Genomic DNA, 16298 nt, shown 5'->3' on the forward strand with positions numbered 1-16298 from the left:
ATTCAGTGTCTACAGAACTCCGTGTAATTGGACATTCTCCCTCAGCCTTGTATCAATCCCAACCTGTCCTCATCTTTCTGAAGCAGCCCAATTATGGGATCGTCCAAGAAATTCTGCTTGAACCCTCCCAGACATATGTATTGTATGGCACTCAGGTCAAAAGCTTGAGAGCAAGAAAAACCTGAGTCTGAATCAGAGTTTCACTAACTTCTGCCTGTAGGGCCTTAGGCAAGTTACCTAGCTGTGAAAACATCATCTGTAAAAGGAGTTGTAGTTTAGCAGGTAAGAATCTGAATTCACAAAGAAAAAAGTCATTTTTCCACATCCATCTTAGTGTCACTTCCAGTCCCTCTTCTATCTGAGTCGGGGAGATTCAACCTTGGTAAATTTGGAATTCTCCCATTTCTTTAGTCAGTTGTGTCCGACTCTTGCAACCCCGTGGACTGCAGATTGCCAGGCTCCTCTGTCTGTGGGATTCTCCAGGCAAGATTAGTTGAGTGGGTTGCCATTTAGGGTGCCAGCTGATTTCAGGGGGATGTATAAGGTGCTTGGGTGTGAGGGGCCTCCAGTCACCTTTCCACACAGGTGTCTACTGAAACAGTGTCCATCTCTTTAATCCTCAGTCATTAATGGTCCTTCGGGGTCATCAGTGCTCTGTGTAATTCCTTGTCTTACTTAGGGACACAGAAATACCTCTTCTGCTTCTCATACCTTGTAAAGCCATTCTTAGTCCTTCTCTCCATCTATCCAGATGTGCCAGGTTAGCTTTCCCTCCCAGCATCACACACTGTTTCCAGGGTGTTCGCCCTCACTCTGCATCTCTGTCATCCTATCCATCTACACCTCCCCTGCCATCCCCTAGCCTGGGGTATCATCTCCTAGACTGGGGAAAGGCAGCTTTTTTCCCCCTCTATTGTCCACGGATGTTGAAGATACATCTTCCCCACCCTTCTAAATTTAGGACTTGAAATGAAATTGAGGAAGAGACTCAGCTCCAAGCCCCATCTTCTCTCCCTCCTGTCACAACCGTTCTTGCAGCAGTGAGCACAAGGAAGAGAGATGTTTAAACTGAGGGTAAGATGGAAGAAATCAGAAGAGACAGACTATGATCTCAAAAGTACAATCCTGCCACTTAAGCATTATTAAATAAAATACCCTGGGGAAAAAAAATCGTTATGTTTTAAGGACCTAATGTGTATGTGCTAAGTTGCTTCAGCCATGCCCAACTCTTTGCAACCCTATGGACCGTATCCTGCCAGGTTCTTCTGTCCATGGTATTCTCCAGGCAGGAATACTGGAGTGTGTTTCCATTTCCTTCTCCAGGGGATCTTCCCAACCCAGGGATCGAACTGCACCTCTTGAGTCTCCTGCATTGGCAGGCGGATTCTTTACCACTAGCACCACCTGTGTGTTAGTAGCTCAGTCGTATTCAATCTCTGACCCCATGGACTTAGCCCACCAGGCTCCTCTGTCCATGGAATTCTCCCAGCAAGAATACTGAAGGGGTAGCCACTCCCTTCTCCAAGGGATCTTCTGGACCCAGGGATCAAACTCAGGTCTCCTGCATTGCAGGCAGATTCTTTACCATCTGAGCCACCAGGGAAGCCCTGGGGACTTAAGAAATCCCTTAATAGCATCACCTGGGGACTTAATAAATCATGGCTATTATTTTTCTCCTCTGATCTGTTGGATGTATTTTCTATATCATGTGTTTGGAAATTAATCATGCACTGCCTTAGGAAATCAACTGAACTGGCAATTTACTCTTATATTTTTATTTTACTTTTCCAGTGTCTATACTTTATTCTCCCAACTGAATGTGAGCTCCTGGAAAACACAGTCCTATCTTATCATCAGCTGAATCAAACAGAATGCTAGGCAAACAGCAAACACTTTAAAAATGTGTGCAGATCTAGCCTCAGGAATCTGTGTTTGCAAATATTTGGAGAAGGTTCTTTGTGTTGGAAATCAGGTTATTTTCTTTTCTTAAAATAATTCATGAGCATGTGTATATCTAAATGTTAGCAGAGAAGCCATGTGGTGTGTGCAGACACCCTAGATATTAAATAGAAAGATTTTTCAGTATATGTATCCATTATTTTTTTTAATCCTGCATCACAACCACCTCTGAGTGCAAATATATTTCTAGTTTTTGCTAGCCTCCTATTGCACAATGCTAATTGAATTGCTTTCCTGGAGTCGTGTCATTAATAAATAGAGTGTATCATAGGTCTAGGATTCTTAACTCAAAAAGGGAACATGGATGTTTTGCTGAGTGAAAATAGTGTGTAGGAAGATGTTCTGGCATCCAGGAGAGTGTAAAGGATGGTGAGTGGTGAGTGAGCAGTTGAGGCGCTCTGGGTGGGAAACCGCAGGGGCTCTCTCCCAGCCACACTCTATTTTTTCTGATTTAATTTTAATTGGAGGATAACTGATTTAAAATATTGTATTGGTTTCTGCCATACATCAACATGAATCAGCCATAAGTACACTTATGTGACCTCCATCTTGAACCTCCCTTCTACCCACCACCCCGTCCCACCTCTCTGTGTCATCACAACGCACCAGGTTGAGCTCCTTGTGTTTTATAAAGCAACTTTCCAATAGCTTTCTATTTCACACATGGTAATGTATGTGTTTCAATGCTACTCAATTTGTCCCACCTTCTTCTTCCCCCACTGTGTCTACAAGTCTGTTCTCTATGTCTGTGTCTCTATTCTTGCCCTGCAAATAGGTTCATCAATACCATTTTTCTAGATTCCACATATATGCCTTACTATATGGTATTTGTCTTTCTCTTTCTGACTTACTCTGTATAACAGGCTCTGGGTTCCTTGCTACACTGACTACATCAGTGTAGTCTACACCCACCTCACTACAACTGACTCAAATGTGTTCCTTTTTATGGCTGAGTAGTATTCCATTGTGTATATGTACCACAACTTCTTTATCTGTTCATCTGTGGATGGACAGTCAGGTTGCTTCCACATCCTAGCCATTGTAAACGGAGCTGCGGTGAACATTGGAGTACATGTCTTTTTTTTCAATTATGGTTTCCTCAGGGTATATGCCCAGTAGTGGGATTGCTGGGTCATATGGTAGTTTTATTCCTAGTTTGTTTGTTTTTTTAAGGAATCCCCATGCTCTTCTCCATAGTACCAGCCACACTCTAGACTAGGCTGCCCAGTACCACCAGGATGACCAGCTGGTCCTGAGCATGGATGGATGCACTCACTCTCTAGAAGCCCACATTTCACCAACTACTCCTCAGGGGACATTTGCCACTTTCTTCTCTCTAAACCTGAGTTTATTCCTCTTTAACTGTAGAGGAAATGCCTACCTCTCAAGAGTTCTATGAAGGTTCAATAAGATGATGTATGTTGAGGACTTCACAGAGCATTGGGCACAGAGTTCATGCCTAGTCACTGAGACTTGTTGTGGGATCTGCTGCTCTAAGTGGGAGACAAGGCAGGGAAGAGATAACCACCTGGCTGCCCTGGAGTGTGGCAGTCTACCAGTCAGATCCAGGCTCACACCCTTCTTCCTGCAGGGTAACCGAAGTGTTCTTTCAGTAAGGCAGGAGCATACTAATGGCTGTGAGGAGCACCTTAACCATGATGGCTTCAGGGGCCTAAACCCAAAGACCCCCAGATTGGCTCCCCCATACCCAAAGCCATGGCCTGAGAGATCACCTCAGGTCACCTCTCAAAGTCAAACCTGTGGACAGAGCACTTTGATAGAGCCTTGTCCATTCATTTCCAATGTGAAGATGTTCTGGGTGGCCTGAGTCAAAACAGCTTAAACCCGTAAAGATGGATGCTTGGCTCCCACAGCTGAAAATATCCCACAGTAAAGCAGTGAGGAGGTCTACTCAAGATTCGCTCAGCCTGCTGTACCCTCCTGGTTCTGCCCCTGCTCCAGGCATTGCCTTAGTTGTCCCTGGTCTGCTTGCAGGATGGCTGCAGCCACTCTCAGCCTTCTATCTTCACAGAATGATCCCCAGGGAAAGAGAGCAAGAGTAGGTTCCAGAAGCCTTCTAGAGAGAAGACGGAAGCTCTTGTCCCAGAGGCTGCCAGCCAGTTTCTCTGCCATCTCATTGACTTAAACTTGATCTCCTGGTTATCCCTAGACCAGCCCCTGTGGCTTTTTGGATGCCAGGTGCTGACTGGCTTCACCTGGTGTGACCAGTCCCAAGTCTATGCCTGACTCAGTCACTGGAGCAATGGAGACAAAACAGCCTGATTGAAAGTGAAAGTCGCCCAGTCATGACCAACTCTTTGCAACCCCATGGACTATACAGTCCATGGAATTCTCTAGGCCAGAATACTGGAGTGGGTAGCCTTTCCCTTTTCCAGGGGATCTTACCAACCCAGTGATCGAATCCAGGTCTCCTGCATTGCAGGCAGATTCTTTACCAGCTGAGCTACCAGGGAAACCCAGCTTTGATTAAATAGAGGATCTTCCTGACTCAGAGCTCTAACCTGTGTCTCTTGTGCCTCCTGCATTGGCAGGTGAATTCAAAGTTATATATATATATATATATATATATATATATATATATATATATATAGCATTAGCTTTGAATAAATAGAATCCATCCCTGGAACTCGAGTCCACCCCCCAAACCTCAGTGCTGCCAGTGCAAGAGGGCAGGAGTGAGGTGGATGCTGGAGAGATGCCACAGGTCGGCTACTCTGCTGGAGCATCTCCTTCAATCCAGCCAACAATTAGGAAGTGTCCACCGTGTGCCAGACAGCATGCCCAATGACACCGGGACAGGGGCTCATGTTGTTGAGAGGGATAAATGAACAACATGTGCAAAGTGCCTGGGACAGTCCTCAGTGCCCCTGCTACCTGCCCAGTATTGTCTTCATTACAATGAATCATGCATGACTGCTCCCTTCCAACCAGGAGACAGACTTAAATAAATTCTAGCAATGTGTGAGGATGGGCAAGAGTAAGCCACCAGGTGGCATAAAGGAGAGAGATCACTTAGGAGTAAGCAGAAGCCCAGCCTCAAGAAGCTGATAGCCCAGTGGTTCTGAACCTTGACCTATATATATATGACTTTGAATCCACCTGCCAATGCAGAAGACACAAGAGACACAGGTTAGATCCCTAAGTCAGGAAGATCCCCTGCCTGCTGTAGTATTCTTGCCATGGAAAATTCCCTAGACAGAGAAGCCTGGTGGGCTACAGTCATGAGGTCACAAAGAGTTGAATATGACTGAAGAACTGAACACACACACACACACATAATGGAATATTACTCAGCCATAAAAAGAATGAAATAATGCCACTTTGCAGCAACATGGATGGACTTAGAGATATCATACTAAGTGAAGGAAGTCAGAGAAAGACAAATATAATATGGTTTATATGTGCACCCTAAGAAAAGATACAAATAAGCTTATTTACAAAAGAGAAAGAGACTCATAAACATAGAAAACAAACATGGTTACCAAAGGGGAAAGAGAGGTGCGGGGGAGGGATAATTTAGGAAGTTGGGATTAACATATACCTACAACTATATATAAAATGAACAACAAGGACCTACTGTATTGCAAAGGGAACTATATTCAATATCTTACAATAACCTATAAGGGAAAAGAACTTGAAAAGGAACATATATATATATATATATATATGAGTCACTGTGCTGTACGCTTGAAACTAACGTGACATTGTAAATCAACTATACGTCTATAAAAAAAAAAGGTCATAACCTCTGTGGGTGGGATACAGTACCAGAATCAGTTTATTCTTTTAAAGATTCCCCAGATGATTAAAATGTGCAGCCAAAACTGACAACCACCCCTTATAGGTTCTTGAAGACATGAAACACACGTGCATTAACTAACAATGCTGAGTTCTTAGAGGTACACTGAAATGAATTCTCTGTGTGCCAAGGCTCAGGGCAGAGAGAAGGCAAGGTGAGCTGGGAGCTTGAGGGGTCTTGGAGAACCTGTGGGATCTTCCTGACCTGAGCACTTTGGAGGTGGTATCTCAGGATGGGGAAGAATGGGTGAGAGCAAAAGTATGTGTGCAAACATAGAGGGTGTGTCAGTCTGGACCCAATCAGAAGAGAGAAACCACACAGTAATTTCAACAAGAAAATATAAAAACTCACTGACTGTAACAGACCACTAGAATAATGAAGGATTAGCTGCTAAGAGAGAACTCTGAAGACTATGGGAATGCAGGTATCAGGATGCCCACTCCTGTAAGACTGACACAGGGCCCTCAGGGGAGGATCCTCTGCCACCCAGGCTGATGTTCAGACTTTGCTGACACAGCATGGCTCACTCATGGGCAAAGAAGTCACCGTGGTGTTACTCTGGCAGAACCTTCCAGAAACCTGCCCTCCAGGTGCTAGAGAAACTGATGAGGGGGCCACTGAGGCAGCACAGGAGAACCAGGAGGCAAAACCCAGCAGTGTCCCCTACAAGTGAGTGGAGGCTCAGAAAGGCTACAGAACCTCCCACGGGGAATCAGCAAAGCTGGAGTTCTGCCCAGATCCATCTTTCCTGCACGTTTGGCTACCTCTCTGAATGAACTGAAGTACAAGATCAAAGCTCAGGTTCTTGACATAGGCTACCCCCAAATGGAACAGTGTTTGTGCTCAGTGAAGTCAGTGGGAAGGGGCTCCTGGAGGAGGTGAGGCTTCCACTGGACCTAAAGGGGCATCAATGTTAAGGAACTTTGGGAAATGAGGGAGAGAATGGGAGGAGGCAGCTTCCGGGCTGCCCTTGCAATACAAGCCACATTGAACAATTGCCCCAGCTGAAGAGCTGACCCGGGCACAGACAGCAGAAGGACGTAGGTGAGGGGAAGGAGAGAGGTAGAACAGAATCAAGCAAGCCCCTGCATGACAAAGAACCTGGATTTGAGCAGATATGAAATCAGCTCTCTGCGAGTTGGAGCCCAGGGACTCGGGGCCCTAGGACCCGTCAATCGCATGCCAGCCTCTCAGTGAAATGAACACTGGGTAGCAGATGCCAGCTCTGCAGTCACACAGACCAGAACCAGAGTACCAGCTCCAGCGTTTAGCTGTATGTCCTGAGGCAAGTCCTTCCACCTTTCTGAGTCCCAGGGCTCCTTATCTGTCATTTGGAAACAATGATTCCTCTTTGCAGGCTGACCCCGATGAAGTCCCCAGCAGACAGCCTGGCACACAGCACATCTTTCATCACTGGTAGATTCCCTCTCCCCTGCTTTTACTCTGTAGGCACTTTCTGTCTTGTAAAACAGGGGTCCCCAGCCTCCAAGGATCTAATGGCTGCTGATCCAAGGTGGAGTTGATGCAATAACAATAAAGGGCACAATAAATGAAATGTGCTTGAATCATCCTGAAACCATCCCCCTCTTCCCTTCCATGGAAAAATTGTCTTCCACAAAACTGGTTCCTGGTGCCAGAATGCTTGGGGACCGCTGTTTTAAAACATTCTGTGCCTCTGAAAGTAAATGTTTTAAATTCAAGAATTCCAGAATCCTAAATAGGTGCATCTGGGGAGTGCCAAGGTCTTGACAGCCAATAACATCCTCTTGACATTCTGTGTTCACGACTCTGCACTCTCCACTTGGAAGGAAAAACTCGGGTTTAAGGGACACAACCACTGGATCCTTGGCTCCGTGGCCGGATGGCACCATGAAGCAATGTTGCCTGCCCAATCTCCACAGGGCAGATAATGGTGCTTCTTTATCTCTTAGGAGGAGAAGTCACCAAGCCACGCTTTGCTCAATTCTTCCATGGCAGCCTGGCCAGTCTCACCATCCGCCCTGGCAAAATGGACAGTCAGAAGGTGATTTCCTGCCTGCAGGCCTGCAAGGAGGGGCTGGATATTAATTCCCTGGAAAGCCTGGGCCAAGGAATAAAGGTAAGAAAGGAGCCAGTCTCGCCCCCAGCCAGATGGTGCTTTGTGAGGGGGAGGCACCCAGCACCAGTGCACTCCTGGAAGCCGAGTTGCTCCTTGCCATGTGACACAGAGACGGTGCCACGGTGATGGTGTGGCCACAGCGGGGAGAATCGTGACCATGACTACACAACAGACTTTGTGCCATCTCCTGAAATTCCCTGATGAAGCCTGAGGGTAATCAGTTTGATGCACAAAAGCAGGCACATGTTCAATGTCTACCTGAAGGGAATTGTTATATTTCATTGTTTTCCTTGGTGGTGGGCTGCTTTGTTGTTTATTTGCCCAAAGGAACTGAGGGATCATGCAAGCATACCTTTCAGAAATACAAAAAAAAAAAAAAAAATAGAATTAAAAGTTTGCACCATGGAAAATATGAATTAGCACAGAGGGTCATCCTGGTGTGGGGTGGGAGTAGAAAGCAGATGCTGAGGTCATTGGGTCCTCCATTATTAAGTTGAGGCCCAGACTGGGCTCCAGGCAATGTCTCCCATCAGAGAGAATACTAGCAGATTTACAATTTTTGTCATCCATGCACGCTATAACTAAAGTGATCCCAGGGAATCCCAGCTACATTTTGAGAAAAGGGGGCAGGATATGAGTGGCTGTCCTCATCAAGCCTCTCAGCCCCGATGGGCAGAAAAGCTCTGGCCTCACCTGGATCAGGAAGCGCATGCCAGCCTCAGGCCTCAGAGTCCTGAGCAAAGGGGGGGAGGGGGGGGCGAAAATCATCACGGCCTGTGCTCCATCATAGCGGATCCCAGTGGGAGCACGCAGTCCCTTGGCCTCCTCTCTGAGAGTCAGGGTGGCCCTCCCTCTGCCTCTGGGAACACAGGAGAGCCCTGAGAAGTTTTCTGAAGGAGGCGGTGACCAGGGCAGAGGTTTCCCACTGCTTCCCATCTGTCCCCACTCAGCACTGTCCATGGAGCTGCCCTGCCTTCCTGTCCCCAGCCAGAACCCAAGGAGTCACCCCTCCAACAGAGGAGCCTCTTGTTTACTTTCTTAGTGGCCAACAGCTTGTGGGGCTGTGATTCATGCTGGCCTTGAAGGAACCAGTGGTCTGGGTACATCATGCTTCTCTTTCTGTAGCAGTTGCTTCAGCAAACATTCCACAGACAACCACAGAATGCAGTTCTGGGCAGAGGAGAGGGACAGAGAAGTGAATGGTCCAAGTATACTGTCTTTGGGAAACTCAGTGGTCCAAGTAGATACCTGTAATTTATAAGCACCAACATTTACTGAGGGTCTCTCAGGTGCCAGGCACTGTTCTAAAAGCTCCCTTAAGCCCTGAATTTACCTCCCTTGATTTAACTCCCTTAAGCCCCAGGTAACCCCTATGATAAAAAGAATTATACCATGAATATTCCCATTTTACACATGAGGAATGGAGGCCTGGAAGAGAAAGTTTCCAAGGATCTCAGAGTGAGTAAAGAGCAGAGCCAAAATGTGAACCCAGACAGCTCTGCTCCAGAGCTTCAGAACCTGGGGCACGGGCAGTGAGGGAAGGCTCCTTGGAAGAATTCGACTTCTCAGGCAAATTCGGTCTGAGCACATTGTTAAGGATGAGTAAGAACTAACCAGGAAAAAGGCAGGGGGTGGTGGGGCCGAGGGCAGGGAGGTCACTCTAGGTGGAAGGTCAGTGTTACAAGTACCAAGATTGCTGGAGGAAAGCTAGAAAGAGACCTGAGAGGTAGGCAGAGGCCACATCATGGGGCCTTGCTAATGTCTGATATTTCTTTTTTTTTTTTTTTTGGCAACAAGCAGTCATTGAAGGGCTCTATCCATGCAAGGGAACATGATCTGGACAGATGTAGGGTTCAGAATGCTCACCCTGGAACCTGGGTCAGCGGGAGATGATGGGAGGAGTACATGGACAATGTAAAGAATGGCTTTCCAGAACACTGTTTAACATGCATGAAAACACACACTCAGGTGCTCTGGATACACAGCTAATCACTGGCCATCAAAGGAAACTCAGAAGACCACATGTATACAAAGGCCAGCTTTCCACTGGTCAATTTCACGGCAGCTGGCCCAGGCAAGGCCCTCACGCACATTTCACACAGGTGTTCTCACGGGCAGAGCTGGGGTTTGATCCCTGATCTCCTGTGTGCGTTGTTCTCTCAGTGTTTTTCAAGCCAGTGATGCAGAAATCTGTCCTCTAGTAGATCCTGAATCTGTCCCCTCTCTGACTCTGGATTCGCTCCCTGCCTCTGGGTGGATCTTTTCTGCTCTGGACCATCCCCTGGGGCCACAGTGTCAGGACTCCAAGCACTCCAGACAAATCAACAAAAGGTGCTGACTTAAAAACCACACATTCGCAGAATATAAATTAAGAACCGTGGCAGTTCCTACCTAGTGAAAGAGGAAGTGCTTAATTCAGGGGCACCCATAGCGGTGGGGTGTAGAGGAGGCTAATCCGGCATTTTTTAGTATACCACCTGCTCGGAACCAGCCGCTGCAAATGATCCTGTTCCATCCTTGGGACTCAGCAGGCAAGAACTAGATTGCATATGAAAAGTTAACGGTAACACACATGACTTACGGTGCACCCACTGGGGGCTATTTTAGGTTCATTATCCCTACTTCTCACAACAAATTAAATATTATGACCCCATTTCAGATATAAGGAGATTGGGGCTCAGGGACTTGTCCAAAATAAGTCTAGGCTCTTTCCTCCACACAGCTCAGATTAGAAGACATTCTTGAAAATGATTAAAATTGCTTCCTACCTGTATTCCCTATTATCCCTCATTTTGTTTTTGAATAATGACTAGTGTTTTCTCTAGGCTTCCCTGGTGGCTCAGGGATAAAGAATCTGCCTGCAATGCAGGAGACAGCAGGAGACTCAGGTTCAATCCCTGGGTTGGGAAGATCCCCTGGAGAAGGGCATGACAACCCACTCCAGTATTCTTGCCTTGAGAATCCCATGGACACAGGAGCCTGGCAGGCTATGGTCCATGGGATCGCAAAGAGTTTCAGACGTGACTGAAGCAACTGAGCACGCATGCAGTGTTTTCCCTGCTGGCTCCCAGACTCCTCCTTCCTTTCTGGCTAGTCCAAAGAAGCCAGAGCCTCCCACGAACTAAGGAAATATCTTGATTGCTCACATGGACCCAGGCGGGTTCCTCTTCTCACTTGTTTTCCTCTGGAAAATGTGCATTTCTGGATATTTCACCAGCTTGTCTGGAGTGAGTAAATGGCCAAGGTGGTTGCTGTTATGTACTCATAAAACACAGTGGAATCGCCACATTCCTGAGGAAAATCTGCTTCTGATTTTCATAGCCTCATCCCTGCCAATTTGTCGTCTCTGGTGTGGAAGTGTGGGAAAGAACTTTGGGACAAAACACTTCTAGATTCAAAGCACAGTATGGATATTTCTGAGCAGGGTGACCTTGGGCAAGGTACTTTAATCCTTTAAACCCCAATTCCCTCATGTGTAAAATGGACTTAATATCATTGTGCAGCAATGTAAGAATTGAATAATACATATATTTTATATATTCGTACATATATTTATATATCAGATATAGCAAAGATATCCATATAGATGAGGTATAGATACAAATCTCCCCTAGAAAACCTGTTAAATAGGCTCTGAACAAATCAGTTCCCTTCTCCTGATGGGTTGACCTTGCAGTGGGCATTGCTGCTGCCCCAGCTTCTTTTGAAAAGTCAGTCTGGGTGATATTTGCAACAGAATAGCCTCTATTGTGGTGAATCTTCCTCTGGCCCAGCACAGAAAAGCTGGCAGGTGCCCAAGGGAAGGGTAACATGCCCAGAGTGCCATGGCCAGTCTGTTCCCCAAGAACAGGCCAGGGCTTTGGGCAGGGACTTCACTGATGTCCCAGCCTGACCCTCCAGGACAGCTGACCGTTCTGCAAAGGCCATCTGTCTAATCACTCCTTGATTCAAAAAAAGGAACCACTGGCTACAGACCAGCTTTCCAGGCTGAGTGAGCGCTGATTCCCAAAAGCCATCGCCTGCCCCTGTGGTAATGCCAATACCATTCTGTGTCCTGTAGTACCAGAGCTGGACCTTTAGTCATGCCACAAAAGACAACACAAGCACACAAACAAAACCTACTCTAGTGGAGGATTTTATTGATCTTGTAAGAAAATGTGTTGATGGCTAGGCCAGAGCCCACCTTATGTCCTGTGGCAGTCTTTGGGACGCTCTGGAAGCCAGAATTGTGTATTCATTAGAACTGTGTATTCATCAGAGATCCGACACATTCCCTAACCCATCCTCTCTCAAGGAGCCTGCAGTGGGAATGCCTTCTGCTGATGCTGATGCCACGGGTTGCTGCCAGTCCATTCCTCTGGAAGCACTGCTTGATTTTCCTATGCTGGCCTCATGCAAGGCTCAGAAATCAGCCTTTTCTGCAGGGGACATCATCTTGTCTCATGCTTATTGTGTACTGGACCTGTGGTGATGCTGACAAAGTCAGCCGATCCTGCCCTGGAGGTGCTTGCAATCTGCTGGGGGAGGAGATAGACAGCAAAAGCACCAGAAGACTTCCATAGCAGGGATGGTAGAGATGAGGGCAGGGGAAAACATAGAAACTTAAGTGGTATGTTTAGAAGAATGACTTTGAATCTGCTCAGATCAGAAGTGGATGATTTGTAAAACACTGCGAACTACTGATGATTCACCAGTGTGTGGCATCTCCGCAGCTGAGCACTCTAAGCTAGTGAGTCAGCCCCAGCAAGAGAGAAGCCAGCTGGGGGCCCACTGTAGCATCACCCAAAGGCTGTGCATATGCCCGTAGGCTCCCAAATCCAACACAGGGAACAGTGCTTGGGACCACATGTCACAGCTCAGAGAGACTCTGCTCAGGGCTTTGAGGATGGGAGAAAACTGGATCACAGGGAACGATGAACAGTGAAGGCAATGGTACCAGCATAGGCAAAGCCTCAGTGCAGAAATATTTACAGTATTAAGAATTATAATAAAAACTATTATAGAATGAGTACCTTTTTTTAAGTGCTAGATACTTTATATACATTATCTTACTTAAGCTCCAGACAGGTAGATATTAATATCCCCATTATTTTCAATGAAGAAATGAAGTCCAGAAAGGGGAAATGAACAGTCCCAAGCTGTATTCTGTAGCTCGTTCTGGACCTGGGGTACAAAGTCTACACAGCCCATGACCTTTCAAAAGTACCACATAGCCTTGGGGGACATGACTCTTGCCTGGGAAGGAAGGGCTGAATTCTTCTAACGGATCAAACAATTGCAATGGCAAATGACTTGAAAACTCTATCACTTAGTGCTTAAAAGTTTATTTTTCTCCCACCCTAAGTCAGGGAAATGAGGTAGGCTTTCTACCTAGAACACCAGAGTTGATAAAGAAAACAGCTGGGGCATCCAGCAGGGCTCTCCACTACCTCAGCCCAGAGTGGCTGCATCACTTCCTCTCGCATGCCATTGGGCAGACAGCCACACGGCCCACCTGCAGGTGGGAAGCCCGGGAAGGAAAGCAGAACACGGTTTGGGAAGCACTGATGATGATTTGCTCCAAGGCTTGACTGAAAAGACAAGTGACGAAAAAAAGTCCTTTTGGGGAGTAATAAGAAAAATACTGAGTAAAATATGGGTTGGAAGACCATTCACTCATTCATCTAACAGGGGCTTCTGGGCACTCAGGATGAGGTTCTGAGATTCAGGGATAAGAGTCACAGCTCCCGTCCTCAGTGCATGGTCACTGCACTATAATTATACTATCATCATGTGAGCTTCCCAAGTAGCTCAGTAGTAAAGAATCCTCCTGACAATGAAGAAGTCGCAGGTTGAATCCTTGGGTCAGGAAGCTCCCCCTGAGAAGGAAATGGCAATGCACTCCAGTATTCTTGCCTGGGAAATCCCATGGACAGAGGAGCCTGCTGGGCTACAGTCCATGGGGTCCCAAAAGAGTCAGACATGACTTAGTGACTAAACAACAACAAACCATTTCATAGGCACTATAGGAACCCAGTGGGGACATAAGTGAGGGAAGCCAGGGAGGCTTTAAGGAGAACATAACAATGAAACACTAGCATGATACTTGAAAGAGACAGAGATTAAGCATCTGTTGGCTGGGGGCCACCATGTGTGTTGTGTGTGCTCAGTCGTGTCCAACTTTGCAACCCCATGGTCTATAGCCCACCAGGCTCCGCTGACCAAGGCATTTTCCAGGCAAGAACACTGGAGTGGGTTGCCATGTGCAATGGCTCCACAGTGCTCATGAGACTCTACATCCTAGTGGGGTCCAGACACAGAATGAGAAACTCTTGTGAAGACATCCAGGTCATATCAGGGAAAAGCTAAAATAGATGTTTCCCTTAAATCCTTCAGAATATACTGAGTCTACTTCCTGGAAAGAGCACTGCAAAATAAAACTACACAAGATAGTATTTATCACCTGTCAGATTGGCAAAAATCCTAAAGTTTGACAGCATGCTCTTCTGTTGAGGTTTTGAGAAAAGAGCATTCTCATACACCATGAGAGGGAGGGTATAGTGATATAATCCCTAGCAAAGAGAGATTTGGCAACATTGTTAAAATTTAAACTGCATATACCCTTTGACCTAGCAATTTCACTCACAGGAATTTATTCTACAGATATATTTACACACTTTAAAATTGTTATATATAAAAGATTATTCACTGTGGCATTATTAGTAGAAGATTGGAAACAACCCAAATGTTCATATTAGAAGACTGGTTAGATTATTTAATGTTAAATAATATTATACAACTTTAAAAAAAGAAAAGAAAAGACCTCTAAGACACAAGCTAAGTGAAAAAGCAAAGTACAGTATAGCATGTAACCAGCTATCTTTGGTGGAAGAAAGAAGAAAAATGGGAATCTATATTCATTGATTACACATTCATTAAATCCTTAAATATAACTGTCAGGATAGGCTATGTTATGCTGCAGTAACAAATGACTTTAAAATTTCAATGGAATATATAGAATTTTTTTTTTATTGTGCACACTTCATGTCTGCTAAAGATTAGCTGCAACTCTTATCCATACCCACCTCACTGTGAGACCCAGGCTGTTAGACCATTGGGGAACTTTGCAAGTTTCATGGCAGAGGGAAAGGGACATGGCACCATGAATTAACTGGCTGTTAAATCTTCCACCCAAGTTGTGAACCAAATAACACACTGGCCCACTTTTTGATAGCCAAGCAAGTCACATGATCACTATTGAGTGCAACAGGACAAAAATGTATATCCTGTAGAAGGGTACCATAAGTTACATGATCAAACCTATTGACAGGCTTGTATAAGCCTTTCCCTAGGAGGAGAAATAACTAATTATGAATAATAATGCAATTTGTCACTAAGAAATTAATGGAACAGCAATCACCTGTGGGATGGGGTTGGGGAAATTAGTTTCACAGGAGATAAAAATAAGATGGACAGTTTCACTTAGCATACAAACACGTGCGCGTGCACATGCACGCGTGCGCGCACACACACACACACACACACACACACACACACCGTTGTTGTTGTCTAGTCGTTCAGTCATGTCTGACTCTTTGCGATCCCATGGACTGTAGTCTTCCAAGCTTCTCTGTCCATGGGATTTTCCAGGAAGAATACTGGAGTGGGTTGCCATTTCCTTCTCCACGGGATCTTCCTACCCCGGGATCAAATCCATGTCTCCTGCATTGACAGGCAAGTTCTTTATCACTGAACCACCAGGGAAGCCCCACATATATACACGCATATATCCATATATATATTTGAACCATGTGGATATGTTATCTATTCAAAAATATAAATAATTGTTGGCAAGTAGCTACATTAAAATATATCCACGTCTCTCTTTCCTATGACACGAGTACTGGATAAAAAATCTGAGTCCACAGATAAGTCCCTGACATATTATAGATAGTAGTTCCTAATAGTTATTACTCAGAAGTGTGTCAAGGGTCAGTAACTCAGATTAGTACAAAGGCGGTTCTCCATGCTTCATTCAAAAATAAAGTAACTGCTGGAGGATGGAATAATACCATGGAAGAGATAGAAGTTTGGATTGAGTTTATCTGGTTAGAGAACCCAAGTGACTCAGTGGGGAGCATCAGAGCCCCCTGACCTTCACTGAATGTGTGATACCAGGGACCCCAAATGGGACAGATAGGCAGCTGACAGGTGTGTAAATATCAAGTGATTAGAAGTCCTGGGAAGCCAAAGTTTAGCACCAAGAAGGCAAGATCAAGAATCAGATCTAAGAGAGAGAGAAGGCCATTAACTTAAAAATGAACTTTACAACTGGAAGCTGAAACGATGGGACATGGGGTGAGGAAGTGGAGTGCAGGGTGAATGGAGGAGCAGTTCAAGGTCAAAGTCAAGACAGCAAAAGGAGCTGAAGCCCCTGGTTTC

General features: G+C 45.7%; 1 protein-coding gene across 1 annotated transcript in view; it reads left to right on the forward strand.

Moving 5' to 3' along the window:
• Positions 1–16298, forward strand: part of CLSTN2 (calsyntenin 2) — a 728679-nt gene that overhangs the window by 693554 nt on the left and 18827 nt on the right. The window contains exon 12 of the mRNA XM_061168062.1: positions 7711–7877. Coding sequence (XP_061024045.1) covers positions 7711–7877 — 167 coding nt within the window. The remainder of the gene's footprint in view (positions 1–7710; positions 7878–16298) is intronic.

The sequence above is a fragment of the Dama dama genome, chromosome 19 (genome assembly GCF_033118175.1).
Source record: "Dama dama isolate Ldn47 chromosome 19, ASM3311817v1, whole genome shotgun sequence".
In the NCBI taxonomy this organism is placed as follows: Eukaryota; Metazoa; Chordata; class Mammalia; order Artiodactyla; family Cervidae; genus Dama; species Dama dama.